General features: G+C 27.0%; 1 protein-coding gene and 1 pseudogene across 1 annotated transcript; both read left to right on the top strand.

The window, feature by feature from the left end:
• The first annotated feature begins 6,980 nt into the window (after positions 1–6,980).
• On the top strand, positions 6,981–9,413 carry LOC133037800 (uncharacterized; annotated as a pseudogene).
• A 58-nt stretch (positions 9,414–9,471) lies between these two features.
• Positions 9,472–11,562, top strand: LOC133037801 (uncharacterized). Its single transcript, XM_061115387.1, has 4 exons — positions 9,472–9,539; positions 10,524–10,816; positions 10,891–10,959; positions 11,372–11,562. The coding sequence occupies exons 2-3, from the start codon at positions 10,529–10,531 to the stop codon at positions 10,954–10,956; spliced, it is 354 nt and encodes a 117-aa protein (XP_060971370.1). The 5' UTR covers positions 9,472–9,539; positions 10,524–10,528; the 3' UTR covers positions 10,957–10,959; positions 11,372–11,562.
• Positions 11,563–18,431: the final 6,869 nt, after the last annotated feature.

Below are 18,431 nucleotides of genomic sequence, written 5' to 3'. Positions count from 1 at the left end.
ACTGTATTATCTCAGTTCCAAATTTTAAAATATGAGAGATATGTCTTCTGTTTATTCAGATGTACTTAATAAGCAGTAAGGATTTCAGTATCCCTTGATGAGTAAAGCATATAGTAAAGGATGTTTCATAATATTTTTATGAACTTGTTCCCAAAAGTTTGGGTGGATTCAAATATACTACACTTGATCTCAAGATTAAGACAACAGATTGATTGGAATGCACAATTTGTTTTATGTTAGTGCAAGTGGGAGTTTGTTGGGTTTTGTGCCCTAAATAAAACCCATTACAATCTAATTAGTTATCAATCTAAGAAGTTTGAAGTGATTTATGTTTGCATGAATTTTTTATGCTTATGGTTTAATATATTTAATATATGCACAAAATCAGTTAAGTCCAGAACATATATTTATTCACAATTACAGTATTGTCAACACAGTGGAATGTGATTGTAATTATATGATTCAAAAGACTAAGTCCCTGTTTCATCAGTGTTTTGGATTTACATTGATGTGATAATCAGCGATGATGTGTACTTACACTTGGAGTAAGTGTTATGTTTTTTCCAGGACATTGGTAAAGTATACTAGTTTCGAATGTATGGAGTATACATTGGACTGGACCGATATTGAACTTAGTCAAGATATTATAAACTTACCGTTGTATCTTTCCAAGTTAATATCACTAGTTGATCTTAGATTAAAAGAATCTAAATCTTGATATGCTTAGGCTCAACTCAGGAGTGATATTCATGTTCTTTGATTTATTAGTTAAGCCTACTTTTGGGTCAGGGTGATACGTATATTTTGGGAACATGATAGTATGATTGAGTGGGAGCGCTGAACATAAATATGGAATCTATAGCTTCTACTGGTGTATAGAAGTCAAATGATGATTCCCTTCGAGCTTAGCTAAATAGAAGTAAATGGATGAGCTCTTGTTTCAGTGACTATTTCTTAGATCACTAAAACATCATTGACAGGTAGCTAAGTGTTTTAAGGGGCCAAATACATTGAGGGGTGAAAACGGTAAATTTATGCCATCTCGATGTAAATCATCTATATAGAGGATCTTTGATCACATTAAGATTATAACAATGGTTAAATGAGATAGCATATCTATATTGTGAAACATATAGAGTAGTGCCCACACACAACAAGTGGTACCTCAATCATAGATTGGAAGACTGTGAAGGATCAAACTCAAAGAGAAGGACATTCGGGCTCAGATCTTGATAATACTCTACGACAGAAAGGATACAAGGGTCAGAGATCTGAGTGGAAGGAGACATATTATTCCGCTGCAACCAATGTAAGGTTTTCTTAACTTTATATGTGTTTAATTATCGTTTTAGAAAGTTCATATTTAGGATGTTAAACAACATACTTGTGAGTAGATCTAAGATCCTGGTAAAATAAATTCCAACACCACTACCTATTTATAGACTCATCTTAGAATGAGTTTTGGGTATTTATAATTTGACCCCTCAACAAATTATAAATTAACTTATGGTATCTACACATTAATTCCATGACAATTTAATACCATTTTGATACCCATTAACATAATTGGTCACTTAATTTTGTATCACAAGAGCATATACATTATACATATGTAAATTATTTTATAAGGTAATTCCCCTTTATTATTTTACTAGGTGGAAGTTACGTGCCGAGCCACGTATTGTTAGTTTTATTTAAGGTTTTGAGTTTTTTTTTTTAGATTTTGATAACTAAAGTGGTATGATTATTTGAACGATTTGTTTTATAAAAGTAAATTGTGTGTCAGTGTATTGGTAAACGTATGATATGTATATTGTTATTAATAATAAAAAGTACGTCAATCTCAATATATACATACTTATATAGTAGTTATTCTTAATGTGAAGAAATAATTTATGATAAGTTATAACAATATATGACTTTAACATTTATTATTTATTTTTGAAAAATTCAAATGAGAAATATATGTGTTTTATAAAATTTAAAAGAAACATTATGTACCAAAAAATAAGGAAAAGAGCCATCTAAACTTAAAGGAAAAGAATTATTAAATAAAATCTTAATATAAAACACCCCTACGAAAATAAAATAGTAAATGGTGAATTGATTGTACATAATGTTAAGATAAAACTGCTAAGATAAACTGCTGAGATAAAATTCTAATATGCTGAGATGAAAGATTAAGATAAACTGTTGAGATGAAAGATTAGAATTTTATCTTAATCTTTCATCTCAGCAGTTTAAATGGTGAATTGATTGTACTTCAGACTCATCATTCGTTCTGGATCTACATACAACTCGATTATTCATTTTTTAGCTGATAATTTCTCCGTAATTTTTTAGAGAAACAAACAATGTTTCTAAAAATTAATTTCTCTTTTCTTCTATATATATACATATATTTATATATATAGATACATCTCCATAGATACATATTCACTTTTTATATTTTTTGTTTTAATGATTATGATGGAAAGAAAAAAAAAATACATGTTTAGGAGTAGAGAGTTTTGCTGGAAAGATTCTCAAGAGCGATATTAACACGTAAGGGTGCTTGGCACCAATGGTGCCTTTTAGCATTTTTTATAATTCATATGTACGTACCATATGTCTTTATTTATATACACTCATATCATTTAATTTGAGAATATTCGTCAAAGAAAAAAGTTTACGAGAGCTAATTAAATGAACTTCAAATTTCATGATTTGGGTGAGCAATTGATACATTTACATATCACTTAACAAACAAAATAAGAAGGATTTTAAATACTAAAACGGTAAAATTTTTTACTGATTTTCATACACTGAATTTTCCCATTTATCCAGCTCCCCTGGAATCACAAACACCACCCAATTAAGAAAAACGTTACGTACAATTCATGTATCCTAAGTTTTGTATATATGTTTATTTTTCGTAATAGATCTTGATTTTTAATTGCTATAAAAGTAAATGTCGTATAGGTAACTTAATTAAATAATATTTTTTAAAAAATAACAAAAGTAACAAAAATTATACAAGAGGTAGGAGTCTCTTCCACCAAGACAATCTATGAACCTCAACCTGACATGAGAGAGATGCCCCAAGAAAGATTACCAATAAAATTATATAAAGAAAATATAATACAATAAGTTGAAAAAAAATCACATTTTAAATAGTAATTTATAATAACTTAAAAGCAAGAGCATGCTACTTACAATATTTCTTAATAAGTTTATCAGAAAATTCAATATAGAGAATACATAAGTAATAAATCCTGCGTAAAAATAATAATTTTAAATCATTAGGTGAAAAAGCAATTCGTCAAGTAAGAAAGAATTTGTTGATCATAATCTAGTCAGAGCAATTGGCACCATAAAACCACATTTATCTTCTCCCTGCAATCTCTGTAATCAAGAAATCTCTGTAATCAAGAAAGAACACATTTTAATTGTATTGAACAAGCTCGAAGAACAAATTTTTCTTTCCATATACATAAATGAAAAATCAAATAAGTTTACATAAAGACTTATTTCTCTGAAATTGCAACTAAGGAAGACATTTCTGAGTTTTATCACAGAATCATGAGTTTTATCACAGAATATTAGTGCTTCGATACACATCTAATTTAATGCACCAAAGTAATAACAAAAATACCTTCCCATCCAATTAAAGGGAAAATTTATAACACTAATTAATTAAAGGCATTGCTTATATAACCAAATTATTTTACTATTTGAATCAGTTATTTGATCAAGCCTTCGTTCGTCCACCGCAAGTCAACCAGCCCAGTCCATCGTCATCAAACACTTTTCATCGTCCTCAATCAAACAACCAGGCTAGTAGAGAGCCATTCCCGATTGCAGTCTCGCCAAAGGAAAGGTCAATCACATGCTCGTGGTTGGAGGATGCATGATCAGCCAAACAGAAGCAGTTGTCGGAATGTCTTCGAAAGTAAAGTTCCTTCCACATTGTCGATCGTCTCAACTCGGTGAACAAGGCCACTTTGGATTTTCCATCAATGTCGTTTCTCATGTAGAGGTGAAACCTGCACATTCCATTGTGCTGGTAATCTATGTGTTGAATTTTTTTGAAAGTCCACTCTCAGCTGTTGAATATCATCGATGATATTGATGATTTGGGAGTGGCTGACGATCGATGTGTGTGGCTACAGGAATAATCTCCAATGGATTGGCGACTCAAGATGGTGATCGCAGATGCGGTTGTCGACCTCCAGAGATTTTATTGTTAAAATAATAAATATCTACTGAATATTATTTAATGAAAAATTCAATAAAATTTTAAACTGATTAGTTACGTGCAATTATGTTTACGATTAAATTTAAAGATACGGTTAGAATTACCTATTTTAGTGATAGATTATATTTTGTTATTAATTTTTTAATTAATATTTTTTACTTTATAATTTGTTTTTTAATTTTTTATTAATATATTTTGATATATATGTCAAACTTAACGTAATAGTTAAAAGTTAACGGAAACAAAAAAAAAAGGGCTATTTACAAAAATATGGGAAAATAAAGATAAGTTTTGATATATATGGCATAAAAATTTAATTACACTAAATATGGCATTTTTTTAAAAAACTTACAAATATGGGAAAAAGTCTTGAGGAATGCCATAAAAAACTTTAAATTTGTGTTTCTTTTTATTTATTATTTCTTTTTTAAAAAAATAAAATACTAAAATAAATAAAAAATGATCTCAACTATAGATATTATTTTTTTTTACAGAAATTAAACTTGTTTTTTTTTTTTATTTAAACTACTATTTTTTTTCTTTGTTTTTTTTGTTAAAAACTAATTATTTCATTAAAAGCAGAAAAAAAAAAAACCAGTTTCATCAACATCATCCTGAAGAAAAAACAATATAAAAAATTATAATCTAAAGATAATATAAACTTTAAAAATCAGTTTCATCAACATTGAAAGAAACTATTAATTTCATTAAAAGAATAAAAAAAATAGTTTCATTATGTTATTAGAATTTTTTTCAAGTTACTTTTTTATTATTTTTTTTCTAGGTTGGAAACTTACATTTATATTTTGTTATTAAATTATTGGTAGGCATTATGTGTTGTTTTGATTATATTTGTAATTAGTATTTTTTTTTTTGTATATTTGTGTGTGTATGGTTTTATTTGATTGTCTGATGAAACTGGTTTCAATTAACTTTATTATTAACATTTGTATTTTATTATGATTTTTTATAACGTCAAAACTGGTTTCACATGTCGAAACTGGTTTCACAGATTTTAACTGTTCTTTAATAGGGTTGCTCAATTTTTATGATATTATTATTTATTTTTTAGTTTGTATAAAACCAGTTTTCTTATTGTATGATATTTGAACAACAATTTTTATTTTATTTTAATTAATCAGTTTCTGACACACATATTATTTTATTATTTTCATAACTGGTTTTTTTAAGTAACTAGTTTTTATAACTATTTTTTTTTTATTTTTGTTCATAATTGAATTTTATTCAATTTTTTATTAATTTATTTCAAGAAACTGGTTTTTATTTGTTTGTTTTTATTTTGGTTGTTTTACTAACTGGTTTCTCACATTCCACCGTTTTTTTTTTGTTATTCTTTTATGGTTTTTATTGCACTTTTGTCTCTTTAATTTTCTTTGTTTCTTTTTTTTTCTCTTTCATTTTAATTTATGATTCTCTTTGTTATATTTGCTGCATATTGTATGTTTAAATTAACTCTAATTTTTGAGCAAGCAAATAAAAAATTAAATGCCAAAATAAAGAATGAAGTTAGAAGTTTGATTATTAGGTATTGATATAAAGTTTATATGTTCGAAACTGGTTTTTAAATTTAGTATCGTTAATTTGTAAAAGTTTAGTTATTAGGCATTGTGTATTTTTTATTATGTTATTGATGAAACTATTTTTTTTTTTTGCCTCTTTTAATGAAATAATTCGTTTCTTTTAATATTGATGAAACTGGTTTTTAAAGTTAGTATCGTCTTTAGATTGTAATTTTTTTCATTATCTTGTTGATGAAACTATTTTTTGTATTCTTTAAATGAAATTATTGGTTTCTTTCAATGTTGATGAAACTAGTTTTTAAAGTTTGGATTTTTTTTAGATTATGATTTTTTATATTGTTTTTTTTTTCAGGATGATGTTGATGAAACTGGTTTTTTTTTTCTGCTGTTTTTAATGGAATAATTAGTTTTTAACAAAAAAAAAAAAACAAATAGTAGTTTAAATAAAAAACAAGTTTAATTTTTGTAAAAAAAAATGAAATAAAAAAATGTACACTTATTATATATATTAAGAGAAAAAAATTAGGTTGAGAAAAAAAATTAAAAAAAAAAAAGAGAGACACAAAAAGAAATTAAAAAAACAATAGAGAGAGATAAGCGAAAGAACAAAAAAAAAAAGTAGCAACTGACTTAAAAGTTGAAAAGAAAAAAGAGAGCCAAAATTGACTAAAAAATATATAAAAAAGACAAAAAAAAAACTTTTTGAAGTTTCAATAAGTAAAAAAGAAAAAAAAATTAATAAAAGTATAAAAATAAAATGTTCTTGTCAAATTAAAAATGTAATGTTTGAAAAAAAATGTAATATTTGGTGTAAATTTTTCAAATAAAAAGAAACCCTAAAATGTAAATGTAAAATAAATTAAAAAATAAATAAAACTAATTAAGCTAAAAACAAAAACATAAAATATGGGATTGGATAATAAGTTTATAAAAATATGGCATATCAAATACCATAAAAAATCTTAAATGTAAAAAAATGCCATAGAAGAGTGGCAAACTTAAAAATGCCATATTTTTCAAACTTTGTTATGAAATCCCATATTTCATGTAATTTTCACAAAAAAAAATCTAGTGAATGATTAAAAGTTAACAGAAACAAAAAAAATTCTCCGTTAAACCAAAAATTGTCGTTAAATAAGCACTTTTAATATATAAAGATAAAAAAAAAAACAATATTTATTTTAAATAAATTATGCGTAGCAATACAATTGTAAACTTTTATCATTAAGCTTATGAAGGAAAAAAAGAGGAGTCTTTTAAACAAAAAAAGCAGTCTTTTACATAGAGAGAAGAGAAAGAGTGTCCCTTGAATCTGTCAAGAGTGGTTAACCATCTCTCATGCCTCGACTGTTTCTGCCGTGGAATAAAATTTTCTTAAAGAGAAAGAGGAGGAGGAGAGGTGGCGATGGCGATGGCGGCGGTGATGCTTAGGTCAGATATTCATCCGAATCGATGATTGCCTATCTGTACTCCGATGTACCGCCGTCTGCAAGGGCTACTCATGGCATTATTGCCCTCGATCCCTTTCCCCAGGATCCAAATTATTACAATTATATTCAATTTCCCTTAGCCTTTCCCCAAGATGAGAGGCAAAAGCGTCCATCTTGGACTGGTCGAGGGTTGGCTAAGAATTTCACTTAAGGAGGAGGGTCTTCTCTGTCCAAGTATGGGAATTGAATTTTGGTAATAACAAAAATGGCAGTACTACCACCTCATGGAATTTGCTTTCCATAATGTTTTTGTTCATTATATTTGACAATATTTATATTTACCAATATGATATTAGGGAAGAGAAGATGGAAAATTTTTCAATTTCCAGATCCTGGCTATCTAGCTTTCGGCATGCGCGTACAAAACTTCCCTCTTGTCTATCCATTTTGGCCTACTAAAATTCCTGCCCTTCCCTCCTCTCCCATTGTCTCAGCTCTTGATGTTTGAAACTTGGCTGTTTTCTAACTATTTATGATACTCTTTTTATTTTTTTTTTTTAATAAATTATTTATGATACTGTTAGTATACATGAATGAATTATTCACGGTATTCTTGTTAGTATACTGTTAGGCAGATAGTGCAAATATTTCTAAGGCTAAGGCGAGTTGTATTCTAGTTGTGTATTAGGTAGGTAGTGCAGCCTACAAGAACTGTTTATGATATTTCAACGAATGCCAGGGGTTTTTATGGAGAAAATCCTCTTCTTCTCGTTATTGAAAAAAATAAAATAAAATAAACAAGAAGATGTAGCAGTGGCCAAGTACCAGGTGCAATGCTATATAGCTGGTGATAAAAGGTTCTCCACCCTATCTTCTCGAAGAAAAGATTTTAAAAATGTCTCATATGATGTTTTGTTGCTAAATAGAGACAGTTGCTCTGAGCTGTTAAAATGGTCGGTTCAATGTTTCAAGATCAAGAGTTTGTAACTTTTGACAATATCTATATTGTGTGTCAATGTGATTTCTCATGCTTCAAGATGTCATTTGCTATCATGCGCCATGAAGGCTTTAGAGGTTTCTAATGAGGTTTTGGTACTTCTCTAATGGGAACAATCCCAGCTAGAGCGCTCTACATGACAGCCCGTGAAGTTACCAAGAGTAATGTTGGGACAGTCACTGTTAGATTAGGGTATTCAGATACTGCAGCACTTGCTATAGCTAATGCTGCAGCAGGGTTGAGTTCAGCTATGGCTGCTCAATTAGTTTGGACCCCAATTTGATGTTGTAAGCCAAAGACTCATGGTTCAGAGTTGCAGTAATAGTAGTAGTAATGTTAAAAACTCTATTCCTAGTGTTAGTAGCTATAGTTACACCAATGGCTTAGATGCTTTTAGGAAAATCATGTACTCAGATGGCTTTAGAGGATTTTATAAAGGTTTTGGGATATCTATAGTGACATATGCACCATCTAATTCTGTTTGGTGGGCTTCATATTCTGTTGCACACAGGCTCATTTGGGATGGTTTTGGTTGTTATATGGGGAAGAAGAAGAAAGACGAGAATGGTTTAACTCATCGTTGTAGTAGTAGTTTTAGGCCTGATTCCCGAGCAACCTTGGGCGGTCCAGGGTCTAAGTGCTGCAATGGCTAGTGGTGTTTCTGCTTTGATTACTATGCCACTGAACACAATCAAAACAAGGCTGCAAGTGTTGGATGGAGAGGAAAATGGGCAAAGAAGGGCACTCACAATTGTTCAAAATGTGAGGAATTTGGTTGTGGAAGGCGGTTTCGGTGCTTATTGCAGAGGATTAGGGCCAAGATGGGCTTCAATGGATATGTCAGCCACAACTACTGATCACTAATTATGAGTTCTTCAAAAGACTTTCTACCAAGATGTAATTCGACTCCTCATCAAAAGAGGTTTGTATTTTAATATTGCATCTCCATATCTTTGACTCTGTGTGAGTTAGTAAGATATTTTAAGAGTTCTTTTTTTTTAAATTTATTTAAGTATGATAGGATTTAAATTTCATTACATTTGTTGTTTATATGGATTTTTCAGTTTCAATTTGTTGTTATTAATTTTCTACGGTGGATAATTGAAAACTTTTTATTGTGAGCTGTCCTATTATTAGTATGCATGTTGGAAACTCGTTAGAGTTTCTTTCAAGAAAAAGAAAAAAAAAAAAAATAAATAAATATCTGCTTCATTTCATTATTTTCAAATAATACTCCACTCTCTTCTTTCCTTTCGGGCTTATATATATAAGCCTGTTCCCTTACTTACATACTTCATTTTCCCTCTTTTTCGATTTCGACTCTCCTTCCCCAGGTAACTTTCCCTCAATCCTAACTCTGCTTCTTTCTCGATTAATTATTTATATCTTTAGTTTTGATTTCTTGACTTTTTTTTTATTAATCAGTGCTTACTCTTTGTTCTTCATTTTACTAGTAATTGATTCATGGTTTTAATTATGAGTGTGTCTTTCTCCGTTTGTAATCGATTTCTTTTTTTTACTAGTGTGGATCTTTGAGCTTAGGATTTAGAGTTTATAAGTTTGTTGTTTTCTTTCTTTCTTCTCGGTGATTTGATTTTCATCATGTTTGTTTATATTTGATGCTGATCGTTTTTCAAATCATGATTTTCATCTTGTTTGTTTATATGCATAATATTCCTAGTCATATATCTGGTTTGGTGCTATTTCTTTTAGCTGCAGAAAGATTAATGCAAGTAGATCTGCATGTTGCCTTAATTGTGCATTATTAGGTATTTAATTATCAATATTAGTAGAAATGTTTGTTTAGTTAACTGAAGATTTATTGATATGGTTCCGGTGTTTTTCTCTTTTTAGATTTCGACTCTCCTTCTTTAAACTTTCCCTCAATTCTAACTCTCATTCTTCCTCAATTGATATATTCTTGATTTGTTCTTAGTTTTACTGGTAATTTATTCATGGTTTTAATTATGAGTTTGTATCTCTCCGTTTGCAATCTTTTCTTTTTTACTAGTTTGATTTGATTTTCATCATGTTTGTTTATATATGGAGCTGATCGTTTTTTGAATCATGATTTTTATCATGTTTGTTTATATTCTTTTTTAGGAAAATAATAATTTACTTGTTTGTACTCATATTCCCTTATTTACTCTTGTGCCGCCGATGTGCGGGAAGGTTTATTCTGCTCTGACCATAATATTCTAAGTCATATATATGGTTTGGTGCTATTTCTTTTAGCTGTAGAAAGATTAATGCGAGTAGAGCATCTTGTGTTAAGTGTACATTATTAGGTAATAGTTGAGTATTTAAATATTTCTCAGATTCCATGGTTTGCTGGAAGAGAGTCACAAATTCAGACTTGAAGAAAGCACTTGAGATTCCTCGGTGTGCTGCCGTATACATAATTAGAACAGACATGCTGATTAACAATCAAATGCATTTCGTGGTGGGAGAAGAAACTTACAACATTGATGTGAGGGAACGTAAAGCTGGTATCGACGATCTGAGATATTCTGTTAGGAAGCTGGAGTTTAGAAGGGTCATTGATGGACGCAGGCTCCAAGTTGGAGACACTCTCTATTTCGCAGAGATTCCTGTTGATGTCCATCATCCTGTACGCATCTAAAGTTGTTTCACAATATATCGTATATTACTATACTTTATAAACTAATTGAAAAGTTTCTAAAGCAGAATGGAGGCCTTCGGATCTCGGCCACAAGGACAAGACGCGGCGCTGTGCACAACTTATGGTGAAAGGTTCGATTTATGTTTTTACCAATTGATTTTTTCCGAAAAAATTCGTATAGGATAGTATAAGAAATCAGGAGGGTTCTTATATTCTCTTTGTTGAGGTTGTTGCTTGACTGAAGAAGGTTCGATTTATGTTTTTACCAATGGATTTTTTCCAAATAAATTCGTATAGGATAGTATAAGAAATCAGGACTTGACTGAATGTTGCATAGAAATTAGAAAGTTTTTGCTAGTGTCATTATGATAATAAGTGAAGACACATAACCTCAAATTTATACCTGGATGTATTTTTCTACCGAGATTGATTCATAAACTTTGCAATGTGCATAATGTTGCATGATAACTTGTACCATTGTTTTAATTCTTGTAATAGTGTTTTAACTCTTGTGCTCTGACTCCAATCTGTGTATTGATTCAGAGCTTGGTTTGTTGGTTCCAAGGTGACTTGCGTGAAGAAGAATCAATATAAACACGAAGCTATTTTGATGTTTACAGTGTAGCTACAATGGTTCCATTCCAACACAAGAATTATACTGTGATTGAGAAATAATGTTTCAGTTTGTGCTGTTCAATGCTTTACTAATTGGAAAAACAGTTTCTTTTCTTCGATTCTTGCCTTTTCAATTTTAAAGTTTAGTGCATTTTATACCATAACATTCTATGATTTTGCAGAAGTCTTTCACGTCCTTGATTAAGTTTATTTTCTGTTGAAACTACAAAACAACCCATGCTAATTGCACCTATGCCTGCATAGACTACTTCTAAGTCAAAACTACAATTTTTTTAGGGAAATTTACATCCAAGCACATTAATATTGATTTATTTACATAAATATTGTGATCCAAATTAATATAAAAATATTAACGTTTTCCAATACCGTTCACATATTAATTATTTTGCTTTAAGTATATATATGACATTAACTGATGAGATATATTTCATACTATCATCGTTTTGCTTTTTTAAAATTTGTTCAGTTATTTGAAGTAAGAGAAAAACATTATTTTCATTTATTTATTTACCTATTTATTTTATAGTTTATAAGAATACTTAATTTACTCGATCTTCTTGTTATTTTTTTTTTTATCTTTCTCTCTTTTTCTTTTCTCTATCTTTAACTTTAAAAAGAATTCATGGCCACATCATAACTCGGTTGAGCTTAAAAATATATTATTGTAATCTATTTTTCAATTCAATGTCAACATTTTAAAATGTGGAAAGTATATAATTTTTGCTATTTCTAAAATAAAAAAAAATTATTAGATTGCTCATGATACCAATCATATACTAATTAGTTACTGTTGTTTTTTTAATCTTAATTGATATTTGTTTTAGAATTTAGTAAATTAGATTATAGTATACTATGATAACTAATTAGTTTCTACACTAATTTAGATTACCAATATATGTATATATATATATATATATATATATATATTTATATACATGTTAGGAGTGGGAGGGATATTCTGAATCAGAAAATTAGGATTCCGTCATAAATATAAAAATTTCTCTATGTAAAATGCATGTTATATATCATTTAGTTTTCAGTTTAAAAAAATAAAAAATGTGAATTTTATACACATGGATAACTTGTTTGTTAATTTATTTATGAAGAACTCATTTTTTTTATTCTTAGTTTGATAAAAATCATCAGGTTTTATTTTTGTTTCAATATGCAAATAAACTAATAAGTTTATTTGGCATATATGAGTATAGAGATATATACCACATAAACTTATGAACAAGACATTTTATCATATTCAAATCTCTAACAAATGTATATATTGTTATCCAGGTTTACTATGTAACACATATTACAGTCATGTACTTTGTATACAACTAGATTTGATGTCTTGACTTAAAAAAATAGACTAATTAGTTTGTTATTTAATAGGCATATATGATGATAGGTTGTGTTTGAAACAAAAACATAAATTATTGTTCCAATATACGAAAAATAAATTAATAGGTTTATTGGCATATATCATTCTATTTGATTATAGTTTACTATGTATTGAAAAAAAATAAAATGTTGTTCCCACACACAAAAATTAGTAGGTTTATTGACATATATAATGGTAGGCTATATGAAATAAAATGAATTGTAGTTCCAATATACAAAAAGAAACATAAAAATTATTGTAATATGCCAAAATAAACTAATAGATTTATTAGTATATACGATGTAGACTATATGAAAAGGCTGCTATGTAAACAAATAATAAAAATTTGTTTTAATATATCAAAATAAACTAATAAGTTTATTTGGGATATATGACAAATAAACTTATGAGCAAGATATTTTATTATATTCAAGATATTAAATCAGTCTTTTTAGGCTAATTAAAATATTTGGCCTGAATTTTAACATTTACTAAATTATGTTTTCGAACTGTTTAAGTAGCTAATTTTTTTTTTTTTTTTCTAAACTATTGAGAGTGTTGAATTTAAAGATTTTTGTCTAATTTTATTCAATTTTACTTGTACCCATATAAAATTTGATATCTATAAAATCATACTCCTAAACTTTAACATATACTAAATTATGCTACTTAAAATTTAATTAAATTTAGGTTTGAGTTTTCATTTTTTTTATAAAAAAAAAAAATAAAGGAAATCAATAATTTGTTTTAGATTTAATTTAGGACTAAATCAATTTTTTTAGGCTAATTAAGATTTTAAAACTTCAATCTAATTTCATTTAATTTTACTAATGTAACGATTGTATATATTCTAAGTTGTGCCTCCAAATTTTGATATCTACAAAATCATACTCCTAAATTTTAACGTATACCAAATTATGCCCTTAAATTTTCATTCACGTCCCATTTTTTTTTTAATAAAAATGAACAAAAATCCTTAAATATAACAATCTAAATAGTTTGAGAAGAATTTTAATAACTTAAAAAGTTTAAAAGACATAATTTGAAACAAGTCAAAGTTTAAGAATAAAAATCTAAATTAAATTTTTTTATTTATATTTTATTAGTAGAATTTTATAATTTACAATTTCTTTATCGATTGTAAAGATTTTACAATTAAAAAATTACAATTATCTTACAAAAAAAGATTCTACAATTATCTTATATAAAAAAAGGTAATTAGCAATTTTTCCCCCGAACTTTGACATGTACTAAATCATGTCCCTTGAACTTTTTTGGCCGTTAAAAATTCTCCGTGAACTATTAAGATTGTTAAATTTAAGGACTTTTGTGTAAACTTAGTAAAAAAAATTCTAGTATGGATGAAAGTTCAGGGGGCATAATTTAGTACATATCAAAATTTGAGTGGCATGATTTGGTAGATATCAAAGTCTGGGGAGCATGGTTTAATACATAAACAATCACTGAAACAGTAAGATTGAATGAAATTAGACAAAACTCCTTAAATCTAACAATCTCAATAGTTCAGGAAGAAATTTTAACGACAAAAAAAGTTCAGGGGGTATGATTTGGTATATGTCAAAATTCGGGGGGAAAATTGCTAATTAGCATAAAAAAAATCTATAATTATGATTTTTTTTTCCTAAAAAGAATTGAAGTCATCTAAATCTTAAATGGCAACCTTTAGAATAAAGAAATTAAATGGGCAAGTTACCGTTATATATATATATATTTATAGAGAGAGAGAGAGAGAGAGAGAGAGAGAGAGAGAGAGAGAGAGAGAGAGAGAGAGAGAGAGAGAGAGAGAGAGAGAGAGAGAGAGAGAGAGAGATTTAAGACAAGTTACTTCTCTTGAAGTAAAAATATATATAAGAATACAACTATTGGAAGTCGAATTTTAGTGAATATAAAAAAATAAAATAAAGAAAGGGTTTATTTACAAAAAAAAAATAATAAAGAAAGTGTTGGAAAAAAAATATAGAGAACAAAAGAATTGATCAATTTTATATATACTAGAAGAAGTTAACACGTGCAATGCACGTGTCTAATTCTCCATGTTACATTTTATTTTTAGTTTTAATTATAACAAAAATTCATATAATTTAAATTTCACATATTATAAATTTTTTTAACATTTTTTTTTATAAAAAAAATAAAGGAAATTAATAATTTGTTTTAATTTAGGACTAAATCAATTTTTTTAAGCTTATTTTTACTTTAATTTTGACATATAACAGATTATATTCTTGAATTTTTTAAGTCGTTAAAAATTCTTTTGAGGATGTTAGATTTAAAAACTTTAGTCTAATTTAATTTAATTTTACAAAAGATATTTTTTTTAAAAAAAAAAAAAGAAGAAAAAACTAATTTTACAAAAAAGATTTTACAAGATTTTTTACGACCATCTCGTTACAATTTCCAAGAGTATGAAACGAATTAAATTCAATATATTTCTTACTATGATCTTTCTAATTTATATTAAATTTAGGTTAAAGTTTTTTCTTAAAAAAAAAATAAAGGAAATCAATAATTTGTTTTAGATTTAATTTAGGATTAAATCAGTCTTTTTAGGCTAATTAAAATATTTGGCCTGAATTTTGACATTTACTAAATTATGTTTTCGAATTGTTTAAGTAGCTAATTTTTTTTTTCTAAACTATGGAGAGTGTTGAATTTAAAGACTTTTGTCTAATTTTATTCAATTTTACTTGTACCCATCTAAAATTTGATATCTATAAAATCATACCCCTAAACTTTAACATATACTAAATTATGCTACTTAAAATTTAATTAAATTTAGGTTTGAGTTTTCCTTTTTTTTTTTTATAAAAAAAAAATAAAGGAAATCAATAATTTGTTTTAGATTTAATTTAGGACTAAATCAATTTTTTTTAGGCTAAAAAAGATTCTACAATTAAATTATATATAAAAAAAAGCTAATTAGCAATTTTTCCCCCGAACTTTGACATGTACTAAATCATGTCCCTTGAACTTTTTTAGCCGTTAAAAATTCTCCGAGAACTGTTAAGATTGTTAAATTTAAGGACTTTTGTCTAAATTTAGTAAAAAAAATTCTAGTATGGATGAAAGTTCAGGGGGCATAATTTAGTACATATTAAAATTTTAGTGACATGATTTGGTAGATATCAAAGTTTGGAGAGCATGGTTTAATACATAAACAATCACTGAAACAGTAAGATTGAATGAAATTAGACAAAAGTCCTTAAATCTAACAATCTCAATAGTTCAGGAAGAATTTTTAACGACAAAAAAGTTCAGGGGGCATGATTTGGTATATGTCAAAATTCGGGGGGAAAATTACTAATTAGCATAAAAAAAATCTATAATTATGTTTTTTTTTCCTAAAAAGAATTAAAGTCATCTAAATCTAAAATGGGCAACCTTTAGAATAAAGAAATTAAATGGGCAAGTTACCGTTTTATATATATATATATTTATAGAGAGAGAGAGAGAGAGAGAGAGAGAGAGAGAGAGAGAGAGAGAGAGAGAGAGAGAGAGAGAGAGAGAGAGAGAGAGAGAGAGAGAGAGAGATTTAAGACAAGTTACTTCTCTTGAAGTAAAAATATATATAAGAATACAACTATTGGAAGTCGAATTTTAGTGAATATAAAAAAAATAAAATGAAGAAAGGGTTTATTTACGAAAAAAAAAATAATAAAGAAAGTGTTGGAAACAAAATATAGAGAACAAAAGAATTGACCAATTTTATATATACTAGATAAAGTTAACACGTGCAATGCACGTCTCTAATTCTCCATGTTACATTTTATTTATAGTCCTAATCATAACAAAAATGCATATAATTTAAATTTAACATATTATAAATTTTTTTAACACTTTTTTTATAAAAAAAAATAAAAGAAATTAATAATTTGTTTTAATTTAGGACTAAGTCAAATTTTTTTAAGCTAATTAAGATTTTTACTTTAATTTTGACATATAATTATATTCTTGAATTTTTTAAGTCGAAAAAAATTCTTTTGAGGATGTCAGATTTAAAAACTTTAGTCTAATTTAATTTAATTTTACAAAAGATATTTTTTTAAAAAAAAAAGAAGAAAAAACTAATTTTACAAAAAAAAATTTACTAGATTTTTTACGACCATCCCGTTACAATTTCCAAGAGTATGAAACGAATTAAATTCAATATATTTCTTACTATGATCTTTCCAATTTTGATTAAATTTAGGTTAAAGTTTTTTTTTTAAAAAAAAAATAAAGGAAATCAATAATTTGTTTTAGATTTAATTTAGGATTAAATCAGTCTTTTTAGGCTAATTAAAATATGTGGCCTGAATTTTGACATTTACTAAATTATGTTTTCGAACTGTTTAAGTAGCTAATTTTTTTTTTTCTAAACTATGGAGAGTATTGAATTTAAAGACTTTTGTCTAATTTTATTCAATTTTACTTGTACCCATCTAAAATTTGATATCTATAAAATCATAACCCTAAACTTTAACATATACTAAATTATGCTACTTAAAATTTAATTAAATTTAGGTTTGAGTTTTCCCTTTTTTTTTTTTATAAAAAAAAAATAACAGAAATCAATAATTTGTTTTAGATTTAATTTAGGACTAAATCAATTTCTTTAGGCTAATTAAGATTTTTACTTTAACTTTCACATATAACAAATTATGTTCATGAATTTTTTAAGTCGCTAAAAATTCTTTTGAGGATGTTAGATTTAAAAACTTCAATCTAATTTCATTTAATTTTACTAATGTAACGATTGTCTATATTCTAAGTTGTGCCTCCAAATTTTGATATCTACAAAATTATACTCCTAAATTTTAACATATACAAAATTATGCCCTTAAATTTTCATTCACGTCACATTTTTTTAATAAAAATGAACAAAAATCCTTAAATATAACAATCTTAATAGTTTGAGAAGAATTTTAACAACTTAAAAACTTTAAAAGACATAATTTGATACAAGTCAAAGTTTAAGAATAAAAGCCCAAATTAAATTTTTTTATTTATATTTTATTAGTAGAATTTTATAATTTACAATTTCTTTATCGATTGTAAAGATTTTACAATTAAAAAAATTACAATTATCTTACTAAAAAAGATTCTACAATTAAATTATAAAAAAAAAAAGCTAATTTGTAATTTTTCCCCCGAACTTTGACATGTACTAAATCATGTCCCTTGAACTTTTTTGGCCGTTAAAACTTCTCTGAGAACTGTTAAGATTGTTAAATTTAAGGACTTTTGTCTAAATTTAGTAAAAAAAAATTCTAGTATGGATGAAAGTTCAGGGGGCATAATTTAGTACATATCAAAATTTTAGTGACATGATTTGGTAGATATCAAAGTCTGGAGAGCATGATTTAATACATAAACAATCACTGAAACAGTAAGATTGAATGAAATTAGACAAAAGTCCTTAAATCTAACAATCTAAATAGTTCAGGAAGAATTTTTAACGACAAAAAAGTTCAGGGGGCATGATTTGGTATATGTCAAAATTCGGGGGGAAAATTGCTAATTAGCATACAAAAAATCTATAATTATGATTTTTTTTTCCTCAAATGAATTGAAGTCATCTAAATCTATAAT

This window comes from Cannabis sativa, chromosome 5, assembly GCF_029168945.1.
Source record: "Cannabis sativa cultivar Pink pepper isolate KNU-18-1 chromosome 5, ASM2916894v1, whole genome shotgun sequence".
In the NCBI taxonomy this organism is placed as follows: Eukaryota; Viridiplantae; Streptophyta; class Magnoliopsida; order Rosales; family Cannabaceae; genus Cannabis; species Cannabis sativa.
The sequence above is the reverse complement of the archived record's forward strand: the minus strand, read 5'-3'. Positions and strand labels throughout refer to the sequence as shown.